We start from the raw sequence: 21096 nt of genomic DNA, 5'->3' as shown, positions 1-21096 counted from the left end.
TAATGGTTCTGGTAGGCAGTTTTTGACCATAAAATGATATGGAACAAACAAGACACAGTGAGTTAGTACCATCCAGTGCCCTGCTAAAAGTGCTCATGCCGAACTATGAAATGAATATAAAGAGCAAAGTGAGAAATGCATAACTTTGAGGACAAAGGTCTTCATGAACCAGTTTTTGTGAAAGATTAGTCATGTTTTCATAAAAAATGAGTGAATGAATCAATGAATGAATGAATATATTGATTTTTCCTGTTATCAAACCTCTTGAGACCACAGTGAGTCTTGAAGATGTTGTAGTCCTGCCGGCTTCATTCTCAGCCTCACAAACATATTCTCCTTGATGTCTCTCCTTGACAGCTTTGTTGATAACCAATGTGTATGTGTCATGGTCTTTAGAACACTTGAACTCTTTGCCAGATTTCACCAACTGACTATTGAAAAACCAGTTTACCTCTGTGACATACTTAATGGTGGTGCTAAAGGTTACTTTACTATCTTCTTCAATGGATAAGTCTTCCAGGGAAGTGACTATTACAGGGCATTCTTTCTGCTCTGGCCTGGATATTGTGATCTCCTCTTTGAAAATCTCCTCCATGTGTTCCTCCTGGATGCTTACACCCAGTGTCTGTTCAGTGGGAATGCTGGTCGGGGGTAAAACAGTGGTAACAATAGTTGTTTCTTGGCTTTGCTTTACTGAGCTCACCTCCTGCCTTGACATCTGCACTGACTGCTCAAAAGCCTCAGTAGAAATTTTCATCTGACTGATGGACTGCTCCATCTTTGCTGCCTTGGATTTCTGCACCACAATCTGTTGCTCAGCTGCTGTACATTTAACTGCCATTTCAGATTCGGTCTTCAGCGCAGCAGCCTGAAATTTAAGAGCAGTGACATCCGCTGCACTCTCTGTCACGTTCACTGTCTCTACCATTGATGACAGCATTTGCTTAGAGCGGACAGAGGTGACCTGGACCCTCTGAGGTTTATCTAGCTGCATAGTGCCTGGCTGTTCTGAAGTAAGAACATGGGTTTCCTGGTGCACTATGGAGTGTAGAGCTGCCTGGAGTTCAGTCCTGAAGTCAGCTGTCTGAGGGTATTTACCCTCAAAAGCCAGAGTGATCTCCATGGGGGCGCCTGTTGTTGTGATCAGGTATGTAAACATGGTCCGCTTGGGCTCTCTTTGAACTTTAACTTCCTGTACTTCTGTAGCCTGTAACCTTCCCACAACATCAGCAAGTAAGACCGGCTGGTCAGTGGCCACAGCCGACTGGAGAGCGTCTCTGAGCTGACGCCGTATATTCAGAGTGAATGGTTTAGGGACCTGAATAACAAATGTCATCTCTTTGGGAAGAGCTGTGCTGTCTTTGGATTCTGATACCATGAGGGACAGTTTTGGCTGTGTGCTGACAGCAACCTTAGTGGCCTCAGACTTGATGATCTCCTGAGAGAGCTCACCTGTCAGCACTTGCTTCTCATCCATCACTATCGACTGCCTGACTGACTGGCCCTCTTGGATCTGAACAGCAAAGTCCTCTTCTGCTGCATCTAGAAAGACACTACTCTCAGTGGACACCTCCTTCCCCTCAATCTGGATTGGCTCAGTGGGAACTTTTGCCTCTATGGACATCTGGCAGGTGTATTTATCCATGGCTGTAAGACTCTCAGTGTGACCCTCCTCTAAGACTTGACTGTCTGCCACACTAGTGACATGCATCACATTCCAGCGATCATCCTTCTGCACCAAAGCACGCTGCTGCTTGACATCAGTAGTAACTGGTGTCTCCTTTGGAAGTTGCATAGGCAGGTGGGACAGCTGGAGGATGTTTTGGGGCCTGGGCTCAGTTCGAACTTGAGACTGAACTCCAGTCACAGACAAATCCAGCTCTGTGTGATAATCTGCTGTTAGCTGCCTCGTCTCTCCCGACATAACTGCATAGCGCCTCGTCTTTTCTTGTTTCTGTGCTGCCATCTGCTGATCAGCCTTCTCAATTATGAGAACACCCTCTTTAGATAGAGCCTCCACAGGTTGGGTTGACTGGAGATGCAGCAGAGTATGGGCCTCTCTTTGGGGGTGGAGGGTCATGGAGCTAGCCTTGACCTCAAACTCTGATGTTTCCTCACAAACTACCGTCCTCTGCTCATCCTGGCTAACAGTGCGCAGCAGAGTGGGACTCTTCCTGGTTCCTGCTTGCTCTGGTGCTGGTTTCTCACAGATGAAGCTCCTCTCAGATGGAAGAAGATCCTGATCTGTGATAACCTGCAGGTGCAACAACTGCTCTCCTTCTACTTGTGAGTGAATTGACATGGCACTGTCCAGACCTGGCAGCTGCTGAGTGAGCTCAGCCTGCAGCATTTGCTTCTCTTCAGCACTTAGAGCTGCTTTCATCATTTTATCCTTAGTGAGATGGGCTGCCTTTTCAGGGGGTCTATGCAAGGAGAACTTAATCTCCTTGGAAAGAGTCTGTTTGGACTCACTGACTGAAGCCAAGACCGGCAGGTGCTGTTCTTTCTCAACAAAAGACTTCACAGCAGAATCTGCTGTTGTTAGTTCAGTTGTGTGGCCCTCTGCAAGCACATGTTTTTCTGCAGACTGGGCCGAGTATAAAATCTTAACCCCTTCCCTAACTTTGTAACCCTTCTCCTTCTGTGGTCTGGGGACATCCTGTGACTGCTCTTTCATGATGGACAGTTGTGACTCAACTTGATGTCCACTAACTAGAAGTTTACATTCAGAAGTGGGTCTAACAATAGCAGACTGGCTGTCTGCCAGAGGCTCTGTGCTAACAGTAGCAAGTGGGGTGAGCTCCTCAGCAACAGCTGACATCACCTTCGACCTCATTTCAGTAGCAGCCTGAAGCTCAATGACCTCAGGGCTTTGAATACGGTCACAGTGCTGCTCCGTGAGGTCCTGACTTTCTTCAACAAAAGATGTAAATGCTGCCATGTGAAGCTGTTTCACAGGAACAGCTGAGACCTGAGGGGGGTGGGTAGGCACCACAGACACCTTCTCCTCTATCTCATGAGACTGAAGCACTGCTGCCTGCTGGGTCAGCTGCTCACGGTGAATAGCAGCAGCAGATATGTCTACTTCTCTAAGAGAAACCACCTGCTCACTGGGAATTATCTGCCGGTCTTCAGTGCCAATGGTGTAAACCATCTGATCTGAACGATCTCTGTCTTGGCCTGGGAGGCTCACTTGGTACAAGCGAGACTCTGTTGCCTGTTCTGTCACTGAAACCTTATAACCTTTTTTCTGAACCACTGTCAGCTGTTCTTGTTTGTGAGAAACAGGGGGTGGTTCTCTGAACAGAACAAGCTCAGCACTGCAAGATGCCTCCCCAAACTGGTTGGAAGCCTTACATGTATACAGGCCACTGTCCTCCTGTTTGATGCTCTTAATAGTAATCGAACCAGATCCATCTGGGTTGACTATAATGATACAGTTTCTACTCGGCTGGATCTGGAAAGCCCCCTTGAACCACTTCACATCAGGGACTGGATCACCACTGGCTTTGTAATTAAAAGAAACCTCTCCACCTTCTGAGCACCTCACAGGTTGGATGTGAACTGTGAAAGAAGGAGGTTGACCTGTGACCTTAAACATCTTGTGAACCCATTTCTCAGCTTGACTTACATCAGGCTTTTTCACTTCGAGGTATGTGGTGCATGTTGTCTGACCAAATCTATTGGTGGCAGTGCAAGAGTACTCGCCCTCATACTCAGAGGTGACCCGCGTGATAACTAATGTGTACTCCTCCTTCTCCTCAATCACCTTGTATATAGAGGAGCTCTTTATCACTTTTCCGTTGTGAGACCATTGAACAGTTGGCTTTGGAAACCCGGACACTTTGACGGTAAACCTGGCTGTTTCACCACTGGTTACAGCTGCTGGAGAGAGCTGGCTGAGGAAAACTGGCTTTTCTTTTTTCTTCTCTAATGTAGAAGAGTAACGTTTGGACTCTGGCTTGAGTTCAAGTGTTTTTGTTTTCTGTTGTAACTGGACACCAGTGTAGTAGGTTTCCTCGTGCTCTTCCACAGTGGTGACGGTGGTGCTACAACTCTCTGTCAGGAAATATTGAGCAAGACTGATAACAATATCCACAACACAATGCTATGATATTAACAGTGCATTCAGAAAATACTAGAGATGTACTTCACTGCAGAAATTCTTAGTCAACAAATAGTAATAGCATTTAATGTTGGTTTGTTAAATTGACTAAATTTTGATGAGCATTATTGTCCCTTTGCAGAGAACAAACCCTCTGAAAATTTGGTGCTCAGTAAAACAGGCATATTTATGAATGCTGATTTAGATGTGACATTTTGCAAGTGTTACTAATGACAGCCAATTTAATCTTTGTCCAAAATCCTCATTGCAAAAACAGACATGAAAATTCTCAGCTTACAAGTATTATTTGACTAATTGATTAGTTAAGTGATAAAGAGGACAGACCTATTATATACTAAAATGAAAAAATATAGAATACTTGATTTAACACACATTTTTACAATAAATCAATTTATGTATGTAAACGCCCCCATTAGCTAAAACTCAAGACCCTATATATATATATATGTGTGTGTATATATATATGTAAATACGCACACATAAGTATCAAAATTCAGTGAAGTAGTTTTCAGAATTAAGTTTATACGCACACACATAAGTATCGAAATTCAGTGAAGTAGTTTTCAGAATTAAGTTTGTTTTAGTTCACTTTTATTCTAATGTTTTGCTTTTAACTTTCCTCAGTAAACAATTAGTTTTCTTCATTATTATTATTATTATTATTTGATGCATATAAGTTAAATAAATAGCCATGACACTCTCATATGCCTTTGTCATATATCAAAATACAACCTACATATTTCAATTATTTAAACATGTGGTTTTTTTGTTTTTGATTGTTTGTTTTTTTTTGTCAGAATGAAGCTCAGGAACATTTTATTGCTGGCTATCAGTTTAAAGAAAAACCAGGTCAAGTTTTAGCACTGGCATCAAACATTTTTAAATGGCAATTAACAAATGGACCATGAACATTATCGTACACCGTTTTAAAGTATTTTTAAAAAGTTCCAGACTTTACATCATCAAATATTTTATTATAGAAACTATGACACAAACCAACCTGACCACTGTACAAATAAATCATACATGTCTCTCTCAGTTTCTCTTTACTGAATAATTTTTGTTCTGGTACACACTTCATATATGCCTAAAATTTAACATATTTACAAGACCATAAAACATATTTAAATAAAAAAAAAACTTCACAGTATCCACCTTTTCAATAAACTTAAAATTCTATGAATAATCAGTCACAAGCAGTGAAAACCCACTTTCACACATACCAAACTCTCAAACAAACTATGACCACAAAACTGTGAAATAAACAAACAGAATCACTTCAAGTACAGAATATGACAATATACTCTAGAGTTTCCAGACTGAATTTTGCTAAAATCATTATTTTCATATTAGATTTATTAAGGCTGGGGCCATTTTCAACTTACTGATCATTTTTAATAATGCTGTGACATTCATAAGTAAACATGCAGCTTGTTTTAGTACCTAGCTAATGTTCTTAAATATTCAAGCACTGCAATAACTGAACAGAAACCAAACCTTTTTCATTTTTGTGCAACACTGACGTTTCTAACACATTTCCTGGTTGCGATTCAATATGTGTTTCTGTGAATGTTCTGTGTATATGACATTGGCTTCAGACATACAGTATACCTAATATTCCTAGTCGTTATCTTCGGTAATGCAAACCAATGTTAACACCACAATGTTAAAATAGACTGGCTTTTTTTTTTACTAAGAAAGGCAAGACTTATTTTTACTCTTCAACAGATCTAACACTGGGACAGTTATACAAAAATAAAAAGTTAATTTTTCTACTTACTTCAAGCCAAAGGTTATGCACTCACCAGCTGCATTAATGAGAACATCTCCTAGCCAACAGCTATGTTTCACTGTTAATAATAAAGCACACTGGCTGCAGGAACAAGTGCAATAAGTAAACAATGATAAACAACCAATGAGAAGAGGATATTTTTAGAGGGTTCATAAATGTGAAAACTTTGTTTGACTCAGAATTGTCCACTAATTCTCAGTTTTTCAGTAAAACAGACTCTAGAAACTTGAACAGTGTAGTGTAAATCTTAGTATTCATTGAAAACAACCTGCTTAAAGTAGTCAAGAATTAGCTACATAAAACAAATATTACTTTGGTGGTAAGTCTGGTAAGCTCATGTTTGGTAAGCCCCAAAGTGTTCAGCCCCTAAAACACCTTAAGCAGCGCTGTAGTTTCAGTGCACCCAGATGTGTTTTGGATTATGCACTTATATTCGCCTGCATCACTCTGGGTCACATTAGTTATGAGCAGATTGAAATGACCTGGAGTTTTCTCCTGAATTATACATCTGCTGTCTGTGACATGGTCTCCATCTTTGTACCACTCAGCAGTGGGGTTTGGCTTACCAGTCACCAGACACTGGAGGATAACAGGCGTCCCTAGTGCTGCTGTAACATTAGTTAATGGGATGACACATTTAGGGGGGATCTCAGTCACCTGGAATTGGAAGCTACACATGTCAGAGGACTTCCCTTTGAACTCTATCTTGTCATCTTTTGCTGGCTCAGCAAACACATCAAAGTTAATGCTAACATATTTTTCTCCCTGTTCACTCATTTCATTGTCAGTGTTAGCCACCAGCCTGACTGCCCGCTGCGACTCATCTGCTTCTTGCTCAAACTCAAACTCCAGCTCAATTTCTGACTCCTGCTCACCATCAAATGATGTGCTGCCAACCATCAAGTCAAACTTCTGTGGTTGGACTTTGGCACTTCCAAGAGACACAGCAGTCAACTCCCTGCCTCTGGTCTTCCCTGAGAAAGCTTTAGCATTTAACACAACCAGTGTTGCCCTACACAGAGTCTCCCCAACAACATTAATAGCTCTGCAGGTATACACCCCACTATCCTGTGTTGTGACTTTACAGATGTTCAGGAAATGGTTGTCTCCATCACATGAGTATGAGTACTTTTTGTTACTGTGAGGAATCCTTTTTTCACCTTTGAACCAGGACACGATGGGAGATGGAATTCCCATCAGAGAGCACTCAAACATGACAGTTGTCCCTTCTGGAGTTTCCATGTCACAGATTGGATTGATGAACCTTGGGGGCATCTCAGTGACCTCAAAAGCAATTTTCAAATCATCATGCTCCTGGGTGATGAAATCCACAGCACCCTCCTCATAAGTGCTTGGTAACACATCCAAAGATATGATCATGCTCTTGTTATCAGCTGTGTACTCAGGAATAGTGATGATCTTAACTTCTTTCTCAAACACATTCACCTCATTTTCATCTAATTCTACCTCAAGCAGAATCTCCTGAGGGGATGGAGAACGAGAGGAGTCATCTTCCTCCACGTCAAATTCCATCACATGCTGATGGGTGACAGCAGGCAGGACTGGCATGAACCTCACTTCCTGTGGTACAACAACCACTAAAGCAACACTTCTGGCTTCCCCAACATAGTTCACAGCCTCACAGATATATTCTCCCTGGTCAGCTTTAGTGACATTGTGAATTGTTAATGAGATGGTATCACCATCTCTCTCCATTTTAACTCGGTCACCTAACACCAATTTGGTTTTGTTGCAGAACCACTTCACCTCAGGGGACGGTAGGCCAAAAACCTCAGCAAAAAATGTTAGTGAGTCATTTTCAAACACTCTTTTCTTAATGAGAGGTTTGAGGAATGCAGGAGGGATTCCCTGAACTTTCTCCTGAAGGGTTGCCAGACCAAAAGACCCTATACCTTTGGTGAGGAATTGTGTCTCATCCACACTTATTCCAGAAGGTGTTGTTCCAATGCCCTTATCAGCAGGAGAGGTTAGGAACTCAAGTGGTGAGAAGAACCTCTCGCTGGAGTCTCCCGTGGAAGGTCTCTTATGTTCTGCAGGGGAGAGGGGATATTCTGGAGGTGTCATAAACCCGCCAGGTGCATCAGAACTTGGAGTGTAGAAGGACATGGGAGACTTTGGAGTGTGAAAGGACCCTGCAGTAGGCTGTGAGACTTCGGTAGATGAGTCTGGGGTGTAAAACCTCTCGGCTACTTCTTCACTCACGGTGCTTCCAATTTCTATGGACATCTCAGACTCGGGGGACAGTGGCCTTCCCCAGTCTGCTGGAGGGTGATAGTAGTCATACACAGCACCAAAGGTGACCTCTTCTTCTTCCATAGAGCCAACTGCTGTTGCTGCTGCTCCCCCAGCTTCAGATGCTGAAATTCTGTCCAAACTACCGCTGGTCTCTCCCTGTACATGAGCATCTGCCTGTAGACCAAGTGGTTTAACTCTGCTGTCTACTTTAGGCTTGACAATAAGGAGTTTAGGCTCTGGCTTCACATGGACATCAATTATCTCATCTTCACATATGTTTTGTGTATGAGGCTCAACAATGTCACAAGTCACTGTTTCCTCTGCTCCTTCTGTCATGTCACCCTGGGAATCTGGCACACTAAGGAAAACGCCGCTGTCCATAGAAGGCTCTGAGACTAAAATCTGCTCCTCCCTGACAAGTTTTTCCATAAAGGGCTCCGGGATTAGAGTCGGCTCCTTCCTGGCAAGTTTTTCCACAGAGGGCTCTCGGATTAGAGTCGGCTCCTTCCTTACAAATTTTTCCACAAATGGCTCTGGGACCGAAATTGGCTCCTCCCTGATAAGTTTTTCCATAGAGGGCTCTGAGATTAGAGTCAGATCCTCCCTTACAAGTTCTTCCACAGAGGGCTCTGGGACTGAAATTGGCGACTCCCTGACAAGTTTTTCCACAGAGGGGTCTGGGATTAGAGTTGGCTCCTCCCTGACAAATTTTTCCACAGAGAGCTCTGGAATTAAAGTCAGCTCCTCCCTCACATGTTTTTCTATTGAGGGATCTGGGACTAGAGTCAGATCCTCCCTGACATGTTTTTCCATAAAGGGCTCTGGGATTACAGTTGGCTCCTCCCCTACAAGTTTTTCCACAGAGGGCTCTGGGACCGAAATCGGCTCCTCCCTGACAAGTTTTTCCACAGAGGGCTCTGGGATTAGAGTTGGCTCTTCCCTGACAAGTTTTTCCACAGAGCGCTCTGGGACCGAAATCTGTTCCTCCCTGACAAGTTTTTCCATAGAGCCCTCTGGTACCGAAATCAGTTCCTCCCTAACAAATTTTTCCACAAAGGGCTCTGGGATTAGAGCCGGCTCCTCCCTGACATGTTTTTCCATAAAGGGCTCTGGGATTAGAGTTGGCTCCTCCCTGACAAGTTTTTCCACAGTGCGCTCTGGGACCGAAATCTGTTCCTCTCTGACAAGTTTTTCCATAGAGTGCTCTGGGACTGAAATCTGCTCCTCCCTAACAAGTTTTTCCACAGAGGGCTCTGCGACCAAAATTGGCCCCTCCCTGACAAGTTTTTCCACAGACTGCTCAGGGACTGAAAACATCTCTTCACACAGACTGCTCAGGGACTGAAAACATCTTTTCAGCAGATTCAACCTCCTCACCCACATACTCCACCTTGGGCATAAAAATAATACCCTCACTAATTTCTTTAACTTCCACATCTCTTAAACCCTCTACAGCACTAGCCTTATGACCAACTTCAGCCTTACTGTGAACAGATGAAGGCCTTGCAGCTGCACTTTGTCTCTCAGGTCTGACAGATTCTAAAACTCTTTTAGGCCTAACAGCTTCTTCAGCTGCAGCTGAAGATCTGAATAAGTGTTTTACTCCAGGGACTTTTTCAGACTGGAAAGGAATGAAGCTACTAGTTCTGTCAAATGTGCATACAGTAGCCTCTCTCTCCATCTCCACTTCATCTGCCTCCATCTGAAAATAAGCAGATTTCTGTGGTTTAGGTTTGACCAGCTTTGGAGACTCTTGCACTTCCTCTACAAACTGTTTTACTGCACTATGTCTTACTGCTGAAACTGTTCCTCCCTCACCCTCACCAGGTATCATATAGTTCTTATTGTCTTTTTCCACTGAGGTTGTGGGCTGGGAGGTCATGGAAGACACAAATTCAGGTGCTATAGGAATTGTTTGAGAGAGGTCTGGTTCTGCTCCAGCATGTACAGTTTTGGGAGAACCTGGATTTCCTTTTGTAGCAGTAGTAGGTCTATCACCTACTGTGTGCATAATGTCAGGTTTAGGTGCAATTATGTGTTTGTGCTGCTCAAGGGATATATTCACTGTAGGTATAAACTCCTCAGGGAAAAGTGTTTCCTTTATCTGCTCCTCAGTAGAGGAAGGAGTCATTAATGCAACTGGTGAGTTTGACTCAAAAGCTTGTTTAATCTGAGAAACCTTTATCACAGCAGCAGAACCTTGCAGACCACAGCCAGATATAGCTGGAGGCTCCCCAGAGATGCCAGGCCTGAATCTGTGAGGTTTGGCAGCTACCTCCAAAGGAACTCGTGACCTAGGATCTGTTGACTGAATGATACTATCCTCCGTAGTGACAGCAGCTTTGGGGAATATGGCAGATTTATTAACATCCTCAGTTAAACCAACAGGAGACTTCCTCATTCTCTCAGTTGGAGTAAAACCATCATCCCCTACAGCACCACTACCCTCTGAAAATTGCAAAGGCTTTACAACTTGAAATGACACATCAGAGATGCTTGTAACCTCTCCCAGTTTATTTCTGGCAACGCATTTGTACACTCCAGCATCAGTGTATGTAAAATTGTTGATATACAGCCTGTACACTTTATCATGTACCTCAGCTCTGTATTTTTCAGCAGTGATTTCGAGGGAAATGTCGTCATAATACCATGAAACTTCTGGGGCAGGCTGACCTGTGATTACACACTCTAACACAACAGTGTTGCCTTCGGAACAGGTGACATTCTCTAATTCATGGACAACATATGGAGCTTCACCAACGACATCAAAGGAGAAAGTAAATTTGTGTTTGACAGTCTGAAAGGTTCCCTCATTACTTGGCACATCTGAAGTTTTTTTTGTAAAAGCCTGAGATTTGTTCTCACTGCTTTCTTCTGTCACCTCAGGGACAGGGGTGGGAGCAGTAATTCTAATTTCTACAGGTGAGGAGCGAAAAGCTTCATCCGAGCAGGGCCCTCTGTGGACCACTGCCTGAGGCACCTGCAGTGTTGCCTTTCCTGAATCCATGTAGGACTGAAGTTCTTCCTCTATCAAGCTCTCCTGGTTTTTACCCTTCTCTAACTCCTCTGTAACTACCACCGCCTGTGTGGCTCCTAACTTCCTTGCCATCTTTTTGTCTAAGATGTCAAGAGTGGCACTGCAGATGGACTGGCCATGTTTATTGGTTATGACACAGTCATATGTCCCCATGTGGTCTGTGGTTGGATAGAAGACAGTCAGCTTTGATTTGTTAGATTTGCTCAGGATGTCATAGTCAGGATTGTGGGTTAATGGATGGCCATCTTTGAGCCAGGTGACTGTGGGCAGAGGGTCACCCTGGAACTGGCAGCTAAATTCTGACATCACACCAGTTTTTACTTTAAGAGAAGATATTTCTTTCACAAATACTGGATGGGAGCCTCCGATATTTGTATTCCCTTTTATCCTCTTGGCCTCTTGAGTTTGGTAAACTTTCTCTTTAGCATTTGACTCTTCTGGAATTCTTCTCTCATCTGTCTTTACAGGTCCAAGTTCAAGGCTTTTTTCATTTATGTCACCATCGTGTTTTGACATTACTGAATCTCCAATTCTTTCCTCTCTCCTCACACCTACAATATCTGTCTGCTGTCTCCATTTGCTACACTCACCGGTGGTTCTTTTCTCTTCTCTCATACCTCTCTCTTCTCTAACCTCTGACTGTAAGTGCTGTTTATTGGATTTATCATCGGTCTTAGCATACTCCTCCTTGCTCCACCTCCTCTCTGCCTCTCTTTTCAAATCTTCCTGTGGACTATGGCATGGGGAGTGTCTCATATCTGAGGAAAACTCTTTGGAAGGCTTAGAAAGGCTCTCACCCTGGGCAGAAGCAAGTTCATACCCCTCAAAAGGCACAACAGTAAGTTGAGTAGGAGAGTATCTCTTTACTGTTGAAGCTTTATGAGCTGTTGTATCTTTTGCAGGAGTAAATTTTATATTGTAGGAACTGTCAATAGACACACCAACATGATGTGGTAATCTAGCATCTATAGGAGAATGCCTTGATATGGAAGAAGACTCATGAGGAGATGGCTCATAATCGGTGGTATGTTGAAGAGATGAAGGTTTTCTTGATGGTGAGGCTCCACCAGCCAGAAGGTCACTCTCAAATGGTGGAACATTGGATTCAAATGGCAACTCAGGGCTAGGTTGTTTGATCTGATTGTCCAAAGTCCATTCAGATTCCATTTCAGCTACTTCCTCTTGTTCAGTAACATCTTTTTGCCATTTCAGAATACGCTGAGCCAGTGCTTCCTCCTCACTTACAAAATAATCACTGTCCCTCTGTAACCTGGTCTCACGGCCCTCTGTTGTAAGCTCACTAGCAGGCGGCCACTGCAGGCTGTCAGCCCCTTGATCTTGGAAACCAGTAGGAATTGACTTACTCAAAATGAACTTCTCTTTAGTAACATTTCCTGGGGAAGTCTTCCTGCCACAGACCACTTCAGGCTGTGGAAGTGATTCAAAAGCAAAAGCCTCTGCAACATTTCTTCCAACCATTTCTTCAGTGGTCTTCTCTGGCAGGAATGGTGGGTAACCCTCCATCCAGTCCAACTCCAGGTTGCCAGCATGTTCTTGTTGCATCAGAACATCTTGTTGCCATTTCATTATCCGCTGAGTCAAGGCTTCCTCTTCACTGACAAACTTCTCACTCTCATTCTTCAGCTCGAAGATGTATTCCCTTGAGAGTTGGAGCTCATGCTCTTCTCTTGGCTCTTCAAACATCTTCAGGGTTTTGGCTTTTGTTACAGGTGATGACTCTGTTTGAACTTCTGCTGCTCTAGCTTTTATTTTGGGTAAATCTTGTGCCATCATAGCAGATGCCTCAGTTTCCAACTTTCCTGGTGTGCCTTTCATTCTGGCTTTCATCAAGAGGGCAGCTGTTTCATCTTGTTCTACTGTACTTTTTATTTTAGGTGATTTAGGTGTTGACATGGCAGCATGGCCTACTGTTGCTCTTTTCTCTGTCACCTTCTGCTGAGTGTAACCCTCAGGCTCCATGTAATGTCGCTCTGTCATGATGGGCAGATCAGTTTCAGGGTGGGTTGTTTCCTCTTCTGACATTTGCATGCCTTGCTGCCATTTCCTGATTCGAAGGGCAAGGAGCTTTTCCTCACACATCATCTGTTCAGCTTCAAGACTTTTCTCATAATGAGTCCTCAAAGATTCCCCTGCAGACTCCTCTTCATGTGACTCAGCTGCTGTATTTACTACGTGATCTGGTGTTACAGCCTCACTCGGAAACCTCTCTGTGATAGATTTATCTTGTTTTGACCTGGGTGACTCTCTGAGTCTGTCCTCTGCCCTGGCTTTTGTTCTGGGTGACCACTCTACTTGCTCTTCTGCAGCTCTAGCTTTTATTCTTGGTGATTTTTTTACCATAATGGCTGATGCCTCGGTTTCCATTTTTTCTGGTGTGGCTTTCATTCTGGTATTAAGCAAGGAGCCAGAGGTTTCATCTTGTTCTAATGTACCTTTTACTTTGGGTGACTTAAGTGCTGACATGGCAGCACGATCTACAGTTGTTCTGTTCTTTGCTACCACCTCCTGGGTGTAACCCTCAGACTCCATGTAATGTGTGTCTGCCAGCAGGGGCAGATTAACTTCATGGATAACTGCCCCCTTTTCCGGCATTTCATGCCCTTGCTGCCATTCCCTGGTCTGCAGGGTAATGAGTTTTTCCTCAGGCACCTTCTGTTCAGGTTCCAGATTCTGTTCATATTGAGTCCTTACAGCTTCCCCTGTACATTCCTTTTTATATGGCTCAACTCCTTCTCTTGCTATGTCATCTGGTGTTACAGCCTCACTCAGGAACCTCCCTGTGATAGAATTGCCTGGTTGTGACCAGTGTGACTTTGTGAGTCCATCCTCTGCCCTGATTTTTGTTCTGAGCAACCTCTCTTCTTGCACTTCTGCTGCTCTAACTGTTATTCCGGGTGGTTTCTTTGCCATCATGACAGCTGCCTCAGATTCCAATTTTACTGGTCTGGCTTTCAGTTTGACATTTAGCAAGGAGCCAGAGATATCATCATGTTCTACACTACCTTTCAGCCTGTGTGTACCTTCTACCCTGTGTGATGTAGTTGACATGGCAATATGGTCTACAGGTGCCCTTTTCTCTGGCAGTTCCTGCAGAATGTAACCCTCGGGCTCTATGTAATGTCTCTCTTCCAGCATGGGCACATCAGTTCCACTGTGGATCTCCTCTTCCAACATTTGTGTCCCTTGCTGCCACTTCCTGGTCTGCAGAGCAAGGTTTTCTTTCTCACACTCCACCTGTTCAGCTTCCAGTCTCTTCTCATGCCGAGTCTTCAAAGACTCCCCTGTACACACCTCTTCATATGGCTCAGCCATTTCTTTTGCTATATCATCTGGTGTTACAGCATCACCCAGGAACCTCTCTGTGATAGATGTTACTTGCTTTGACATGGGTGACTCTCTGAGCCTGTCCTCTGCTCTGGCTTGTGTTGTGGGAAACAATTCTGCTTCGACTTCCACTGCTCTACTTTTTATTCTGGGTGAATCTTGCAGCATCTGGATTGAAGCCTCCGTTTTGAATTTTCCTCGTGTCGCTATCATTCCAGCATTAAGCAAGGGGGTAGAGATTTTGTCTTGTTGTTCTACTGTATGTTTTACTTTGGGTGGCCTAGATGTGGGAGGGTGGTCTCCAATTGCTTTTTTCTGTACCAGCTCTTGCTGGGTGTAGACCTCAGACTCCATGTAATGTGTGTCTGCCATCACGGGCAGATCAGTTTCAAGGTGGAATATCTCCTCTTCCAACAACTGAGCCTGCTGCCACTTTCTGGTCTGCAGGGCAAGGAGTTTTTTCTCATACTCAATCTGCTCATCTTCCAGGCTCTTCTCATGCTGAATCTTCAAAGACCCCCCTGCACACTCCTCTTCATATGGTTCAGCTGACCTGGGTGTCTCTTTGTCTTTTGTTCTGGGTGGCAACTCTGCTTCCATTTCTGCTTCACTAGCCTTAATTTTGGATGATTTCTGTGCTCTCACGGTTGGTGCCTCACCTTTCATTTCTTCTAAACTGGCTACCATTATGGCTGTGTTTCTAAGTGAGGAGGAAGATGTTTCCACATCTTCTCCTCTGACTTTTACATTAGGTGATTTAGGTGTTGACACAGTTGCAACTTCAGGATCTACCAGCTTTGCCATCATTCCGGATGATTTCTGAAAGGAGGAGTCCCTGGCCTCAGTTTCTACACTTACTCTTTTATCTGCCACATACTGCTGGGTGTAAATGTGCCCTTGAGGCTCCATGTACTGCATCTCTGCTAGCATGGGCAGATCACTTTCAGGGTAAAGTGTCTCCTCTTGTGACAGTTTATTTCCTTGCTGCCATTTCCTAATCCGCAGGGCAAGGAGTTTCTCCTCACACTCCAATCGTTCAGCTTCCAGGCTCTGCTCATACTGAGCCCTCAAAGACCTTGCACACTCCTCTTTATATGGCTCAGCTCTTTTTGCTGTTGTTTTGTCTTCTGGTGTGACTGTTTCTTTAAGGAACTTCTCCCTGATAGTGCCTGGCTTAGGCCCGGGTGAATCCATGAGTGACACATCCTCCTGCGCAGGCACAATTATAAGAGATTCCCTGCTTTCCGTGCATGTTGTAGTTTCTGGGTATGCTAATGTTTCAGAGCATGGGTCTTCAGGGTGACTTAGCTCAACCTCTGTCTGTGTCGGCTCCACCCTGTGATCAGAGGCCACACTGTGATGTTCACTTACCATCTCCTTGAATATGACATCTTCCTCATATTCAACTGTTTTACCTTCTGGTGCCTCTAAATATGTTTCATCTGATTTCTTTTCTATCTGTGCCACCCCAGTATCAAGCAATTCACCTCTCATGATTTGAACAGCCCTGGTTCTGGACTGAGGTGCAAATGAGTGCCTCACACGAGACTGAAAGGAGTCATCACTTGAGGTTTTACCTCGAAACTCCCTTTGATTCTCCCCCAAATCAAAGGGTCGAATGAAGTTCTGGACATCAGGCAGAGAGGCAGGCTTGACCCTGAGCCTCTCCACATAATCAGCATAGCCTGACTCACTGGCAACTGACTCTACCTCAAACTCAGAGGAGGACATAGTAGAGATAGAAAGTCTCTTTTTCTGTTTCACAGCTTTTTGTAGAGTAATAAGTTTTGTTCTTACCTCATTGTGAAGGCTCTCAGTGTCACTGAACTTCTCGCTGTATCTGTCACTGCACCGGTCATTAAACTTGTCACTGAAACTGGCACCAGTGCGCCGGTCACAGAAGATGTCACTGAATCTGTCATTAAAATGCTCAGACCTGTCAAACATTGGGGGAGGAGATGGGGCACGCTCTGAGGCTGTCTCTAAACGCTTAGATTCAAATTCTTTTTCCTTTGAATGAAAACCAGATCTGAAGTACACTGTACGCACCAAAACATTCTTAGAACGAGATCTTCCCTGATAGACTTTTGACATCTTATCAAATGGAGACCCGACAAACCTGAGGTCGACCCTGAACTTCCTCTCTTTCCTTTTTTCTGCTACGGTGTCTATGCTTTCGTGGGCTTTGGCAGAGCGTCTAGCAAAGCCCAGGTAGTTAGCGGACTGCTCTTCCCTCAGTGACACTAAAAGTGATGCTGTGGATTCAGCAGAACCCTCTGTGTTTATCGCCATTACCTTATAACTGCCAGAGTCCTTTTCTTTGATACTATCAATAACCAGACTGGTAGTGTGCATGTGCATTGTACTGTCAGTACAGATCCTGCATCTATGGTCTTTAGGAAGAGATCTGTTATTATGAAACCAGAGGATATCTGGTGAAGGGAAAGCAACCATTTTACACCTTAATTCCACTGGATCTCCCTCCAGAACTGACTGGAACTTGAGTTTCTTGGTGAAAGAAGGTTTGATGTTCTCTGTCCATGAGGTAATGGAGGAGGTTCTGCTGGAGCAGCGATTGGCTGACACCAGCCCATGATCTAGAAAGTCCTCTGTGTCGGAGAAGGCTCCTCTCAGCTGCTGAGTGCCAGTGAGTCCTGTGCTGCTATGCAGATTTTCTTCTTTGCTTTCATTAGACAGCTCTGTAAAAAAACAGACAAATGTCAAAGGAGCCCCCAGGGTTAAAAAGAGAGAAAAGGATCTGAATGAATCAATAATGGAAATAATAAATGCATGCTGGGAGTCACAATGCCATAAGAAATAATTTCACTCACCATATTTGTTCGAATAAACGCAAGACTTGATTCTTTATATAAGAAACCTGCGGGAAGTTTTGATCCTTCGTCTGTGGAAATTTCTTCAAAACAAATTATTTTATTATTATATTTTTTAAAAAGGCATATTTCCAAGATGGGTTGCTAACATTCATTTGTTTTAATTTCTGATAGATTTTTTTGGCTTTATACTAGAATATTCCTTACCTGACTTGCAGACAAGAGAATAAACGCCCTTTCTAATCCTTAAACTTAAGCGGAAATAGATGATGCACAAGTATCAATGAGAAGCAAAGCTCTCCACAATATCTTATGTTCCAAAATTGAAACAAATGAAGTGCTAAAATTGGGTGAGAAGGCGTTTATTCGAACTAATATAGTTTACTGGTGTTATTTAAAATGCAAACCACAGGAATCACATCCCACTATCTGCAAGCCAGGCTAAGAAATATTTTGCAGAGAAAAGTATTGGGTTCAGATGCAGTAAACCTCCATATCTTTTAAAGTATATTTTAAATCCGGAAGCTTTAAAAGATACATGTCCTGCGCCATTTCTGGGAAAAGATCAGAGTAACCTTCATGCCAAAAGGAAACGAACTTTTGGATGCAAATCGCAAGAGTCAAAAACTGGTACAAGCAAGTTCTATCAGTATCGCCTGGGGGAGACCATGGAATATTATGTAAGAGCAGGTAGAATAACAGAGACAAAAGGCACATAAAAGACACATAAAAATGACATGCAACTGCAGAAAGTCAAAGATCATTTAAAGGGACAGTTCAACATAATAACGTATTTACACACCCTAAAAGCATTCTGTGGATGCAGACCGACAATAATAATCCTAATAACCCACAATTCATGCACCCACACAGTTTTTTGTCCACTTCCTCAACAGTTTCTGTGCAATAAACAATCATCTTCAAGACACTCATAGAAAGACTACTTTCAAAGCAAAACACAAATAAAGTAAAACTGAAATCTGGTCAAACTGTCCCTTTTCCACTCTGCCTGTTTCTCATGTGTGACAATAATCTAGTGTTTCAGCCATATAATGGTCAGAACTCTAACATGATCTTACCTTTGGCAATCTTGGCTTGCTCTGTCACTGTAAAGGAAAGAGAGAACACTGATTCAGATTTCATCACTAAACTGAGTACATTGACCCCATGCAGGACAGATCCTCTGAGGGTCTTGAAACCTTCCTTCACACACACACATCTGAAACCAGACTTCCACCAATTTGTTTTCACTAGACTCAGAATGTATTTACTTTGTTTGTTTTTCACCTAGATTGATCCATGAACTGAGGAAATTTAAGCTACCGCAGCTCAAAAATGTTCACTTAACAAAACTTGAACACGCTTTAAAGTAGAGCTGGGTGCCATGTATGTAAAATATTTTGCAATTGATTGTAAACGTTCATTCTTGACTTCAGTCTTAATCGAAATACTAACTTTTGTCTGGTCTTGATCTATAGATGGAGTTGCATGAATTGTCATCATGTGACATCAGTATGGAAATTTAGTCATGTGATAACGCATAACTGCATTAACAGCCAGTTGAAATAGCAGCTGAGAAAACTCCATCCACTACTGAAGTTCATGAGATCTAGTTGTAAGTGTAAAAAAAAAAAAAATGTAAGTGGACCCTGAGTCAATATTCTTTTGTCAAACAAAAAATGTTTTTTTCAGGCCCATTCAAGTGTGGCCTGCGAGCATTATTTAAAAGAGCACTGAATCTGACAGAAGTTTTGCAGTGGTTGTTTGGTATTTTAAGAAAGGAGATAAAGCTAAATTTAACAGGGCTTTCTAACAAAAAGATGGATACTGCACAGAGCAAAGCCACAGTTTCAAAGTGAGAAGGCAGCAACACCATAACCGGGAGCACTAGATTGATTTTCCATCAAGCTGTAGGAACAATCTTAGCTTAACTGAACTTTTACCTCAAATATGCCGGCTTCTCTAAGAAGTTTCTTACCTCTACTCTCCAACCCAACTGGAAGTTAAATAAAAAGCCTCTAACAGTGGAAAATACCAGAGAGGAAGAGGTTACCAGGGCTGTTGAGGTGCTTCGTTTCACTCAGTTAATGGACCAAAATGTCAGATACTAGTGCACTGCCAAATAGACTGGAGTCCAATTTGTCTGCTGAAGAAACATGTGATTTATACCATGTTTTAACTAATATTTTTGAGAAACATGATTTTTAAGTGAAAAATTAAACAATGTAAACATGTAATATCTGTAAGACTATGGTGAAAATGGTGGCAATAGAAAAACAGGTAGCGCAGACACAGTGACCAAATGAATCAGGCAAAGAAGAGTTTGAGTTTCCTGGAGGACGGAGGTAAAACAGTGAGGTTACACAGGCAAGTTCATGCATTTTCCAGAGTTTTCCTGTGTGGGAGAAGGGAGGAATGTGAGGATGGGTGAATGGAGGAAGGTGAAGAAATGAGTTTGTTCCCATGGGGAAGGTGATATATCCCAGGATTCAAACAAACTGGTGCACTCAGGAAGAAAGTGGTTGGTCTGTCTGGAACAGTGAGGTTAGAGTTAGAGGAGGACAGGGATGTCCTGAAACTGCATGTCATGCACATAGTTGACCCAAAGTATCATGGCACATAACAGAGACTGTGAGAACCTGGACTATTCAGCATGAATTTCCTAGTTAAGTACAAAAAGGATCCTCAAGGTTTCCCCCTTTTACAAAGTGACTAATAAATATTGTAGAACCAAGCATAAAATTATTATTATTGATCTATTTGTTATGATTTTTTTCAAAAACAAAAGTCATTTTTAGCAAAGCCTGATTTGAGTCATCTGTTATTTGAAATACTACAGTGGCCTACAGCTGCACAGTGCAGTCCTCAAGTACATTAACTTAGTAAAAGAGATCCATCTCTTTTTGAAACTGCTCACTATTTCCGAACCCTTCAGCAGTTTGATTTAAAACTGGTTTCTCTGAACTGACTACTTCTGAAGGAGGATGCTCTTTCTTCTGGCTGCTTCTGTTTTGATGTGCTGTTTTCATTAACGTATTGCCTCTAATGGGCTATGTTCATGGCTTCAGACAGCTCTCGCATTGTTCAAAGGTGCCATAAATGTTGACTGTGCAGATTCTCAGTCATCCAGGTCATAGTAAACTGAAAAAACCTTAGAAAAAAAAAATCAACTGGACTTAGATTTCTAGATCGAAGACAGGTTGGCAGATGTACAGGCCCTGCCAACCTATACATGGAAGAATTTGAGGACAAAGCCCTGTCTTCCTTCCCTGGTACCACTCCCAGCCACTGCTTCCGCTACATGGATGACACATGGGTTAAAATCAGGACCCGGGAGGTAGAGGCTTTCACCAAGCATATCATCTCTGTGGATATCAACATCAAATTCACTCGTGAGGATGCCAGAGATGACTGTCTGGCCTTTTTGGATTGTGCAGTCCACTTGGGAGGGGACAGAAGCCTGAAAGTAGAAGTATATCAGAAACCTACACACACTGACCAATACCTGCTTTTTGACTCACACCATCCACTTCAACACAAACTGGGAGTCATCAGAACTCTAAATCACAGGGCAGAGGAAGTGCCCACAACTGCAAAAGGGGCCAAGAAGGAGAAACTGCACATCCAGAACTCCCTTAGGACTTTGGATACCCGAAGTGGGCCTTCACCAAAGCAAAGAAGAGGCCCAACACCAACAGGGAGAAACAAG

General features: G+C 43.1%; 1 protein-coding gene across 1 annotated transcript in view; it reads right to left on the bottom strand.

Moving 5' to 3' along the window:
- Positions 1–21096, bottom strand: part of LOC109971935 (titin-like) — a 244463-nt gene that overhangs the window by 189501 nt on the left and 33866 nt on the right. The window contains 2 exon segments of the mRNA XM_020620505.1: positions 262–4018; positions 12817–12891. Of these exon segments, the coding sequence (XP_020476161.1) occupies positions 262–4018; positions 12817–12891 (3832 nt within the window).

The sequence above is a fragment of the Monopterus albus genome, unplaced genomic scaffold (genome assembly GCF_001952655.1).
Source record: "Monopterus albus unplaced genomic scaffold, M_albus_1.0 scaffold239.1, whole genome shotgun sequence".
NCBI classification, from domain to species: domain Eukaryota; kingdom Metazoa; phylum Chordata; class Actinopteri; order Synbranchiformes; family Synbranchidae; genus Monopterus; species Monopterus albus.
The sequence above is the reverse complement of the archived record's forward strand: the minus strand, read 5'-3'. Positions and strand labels throughout refer to the sequence as shown.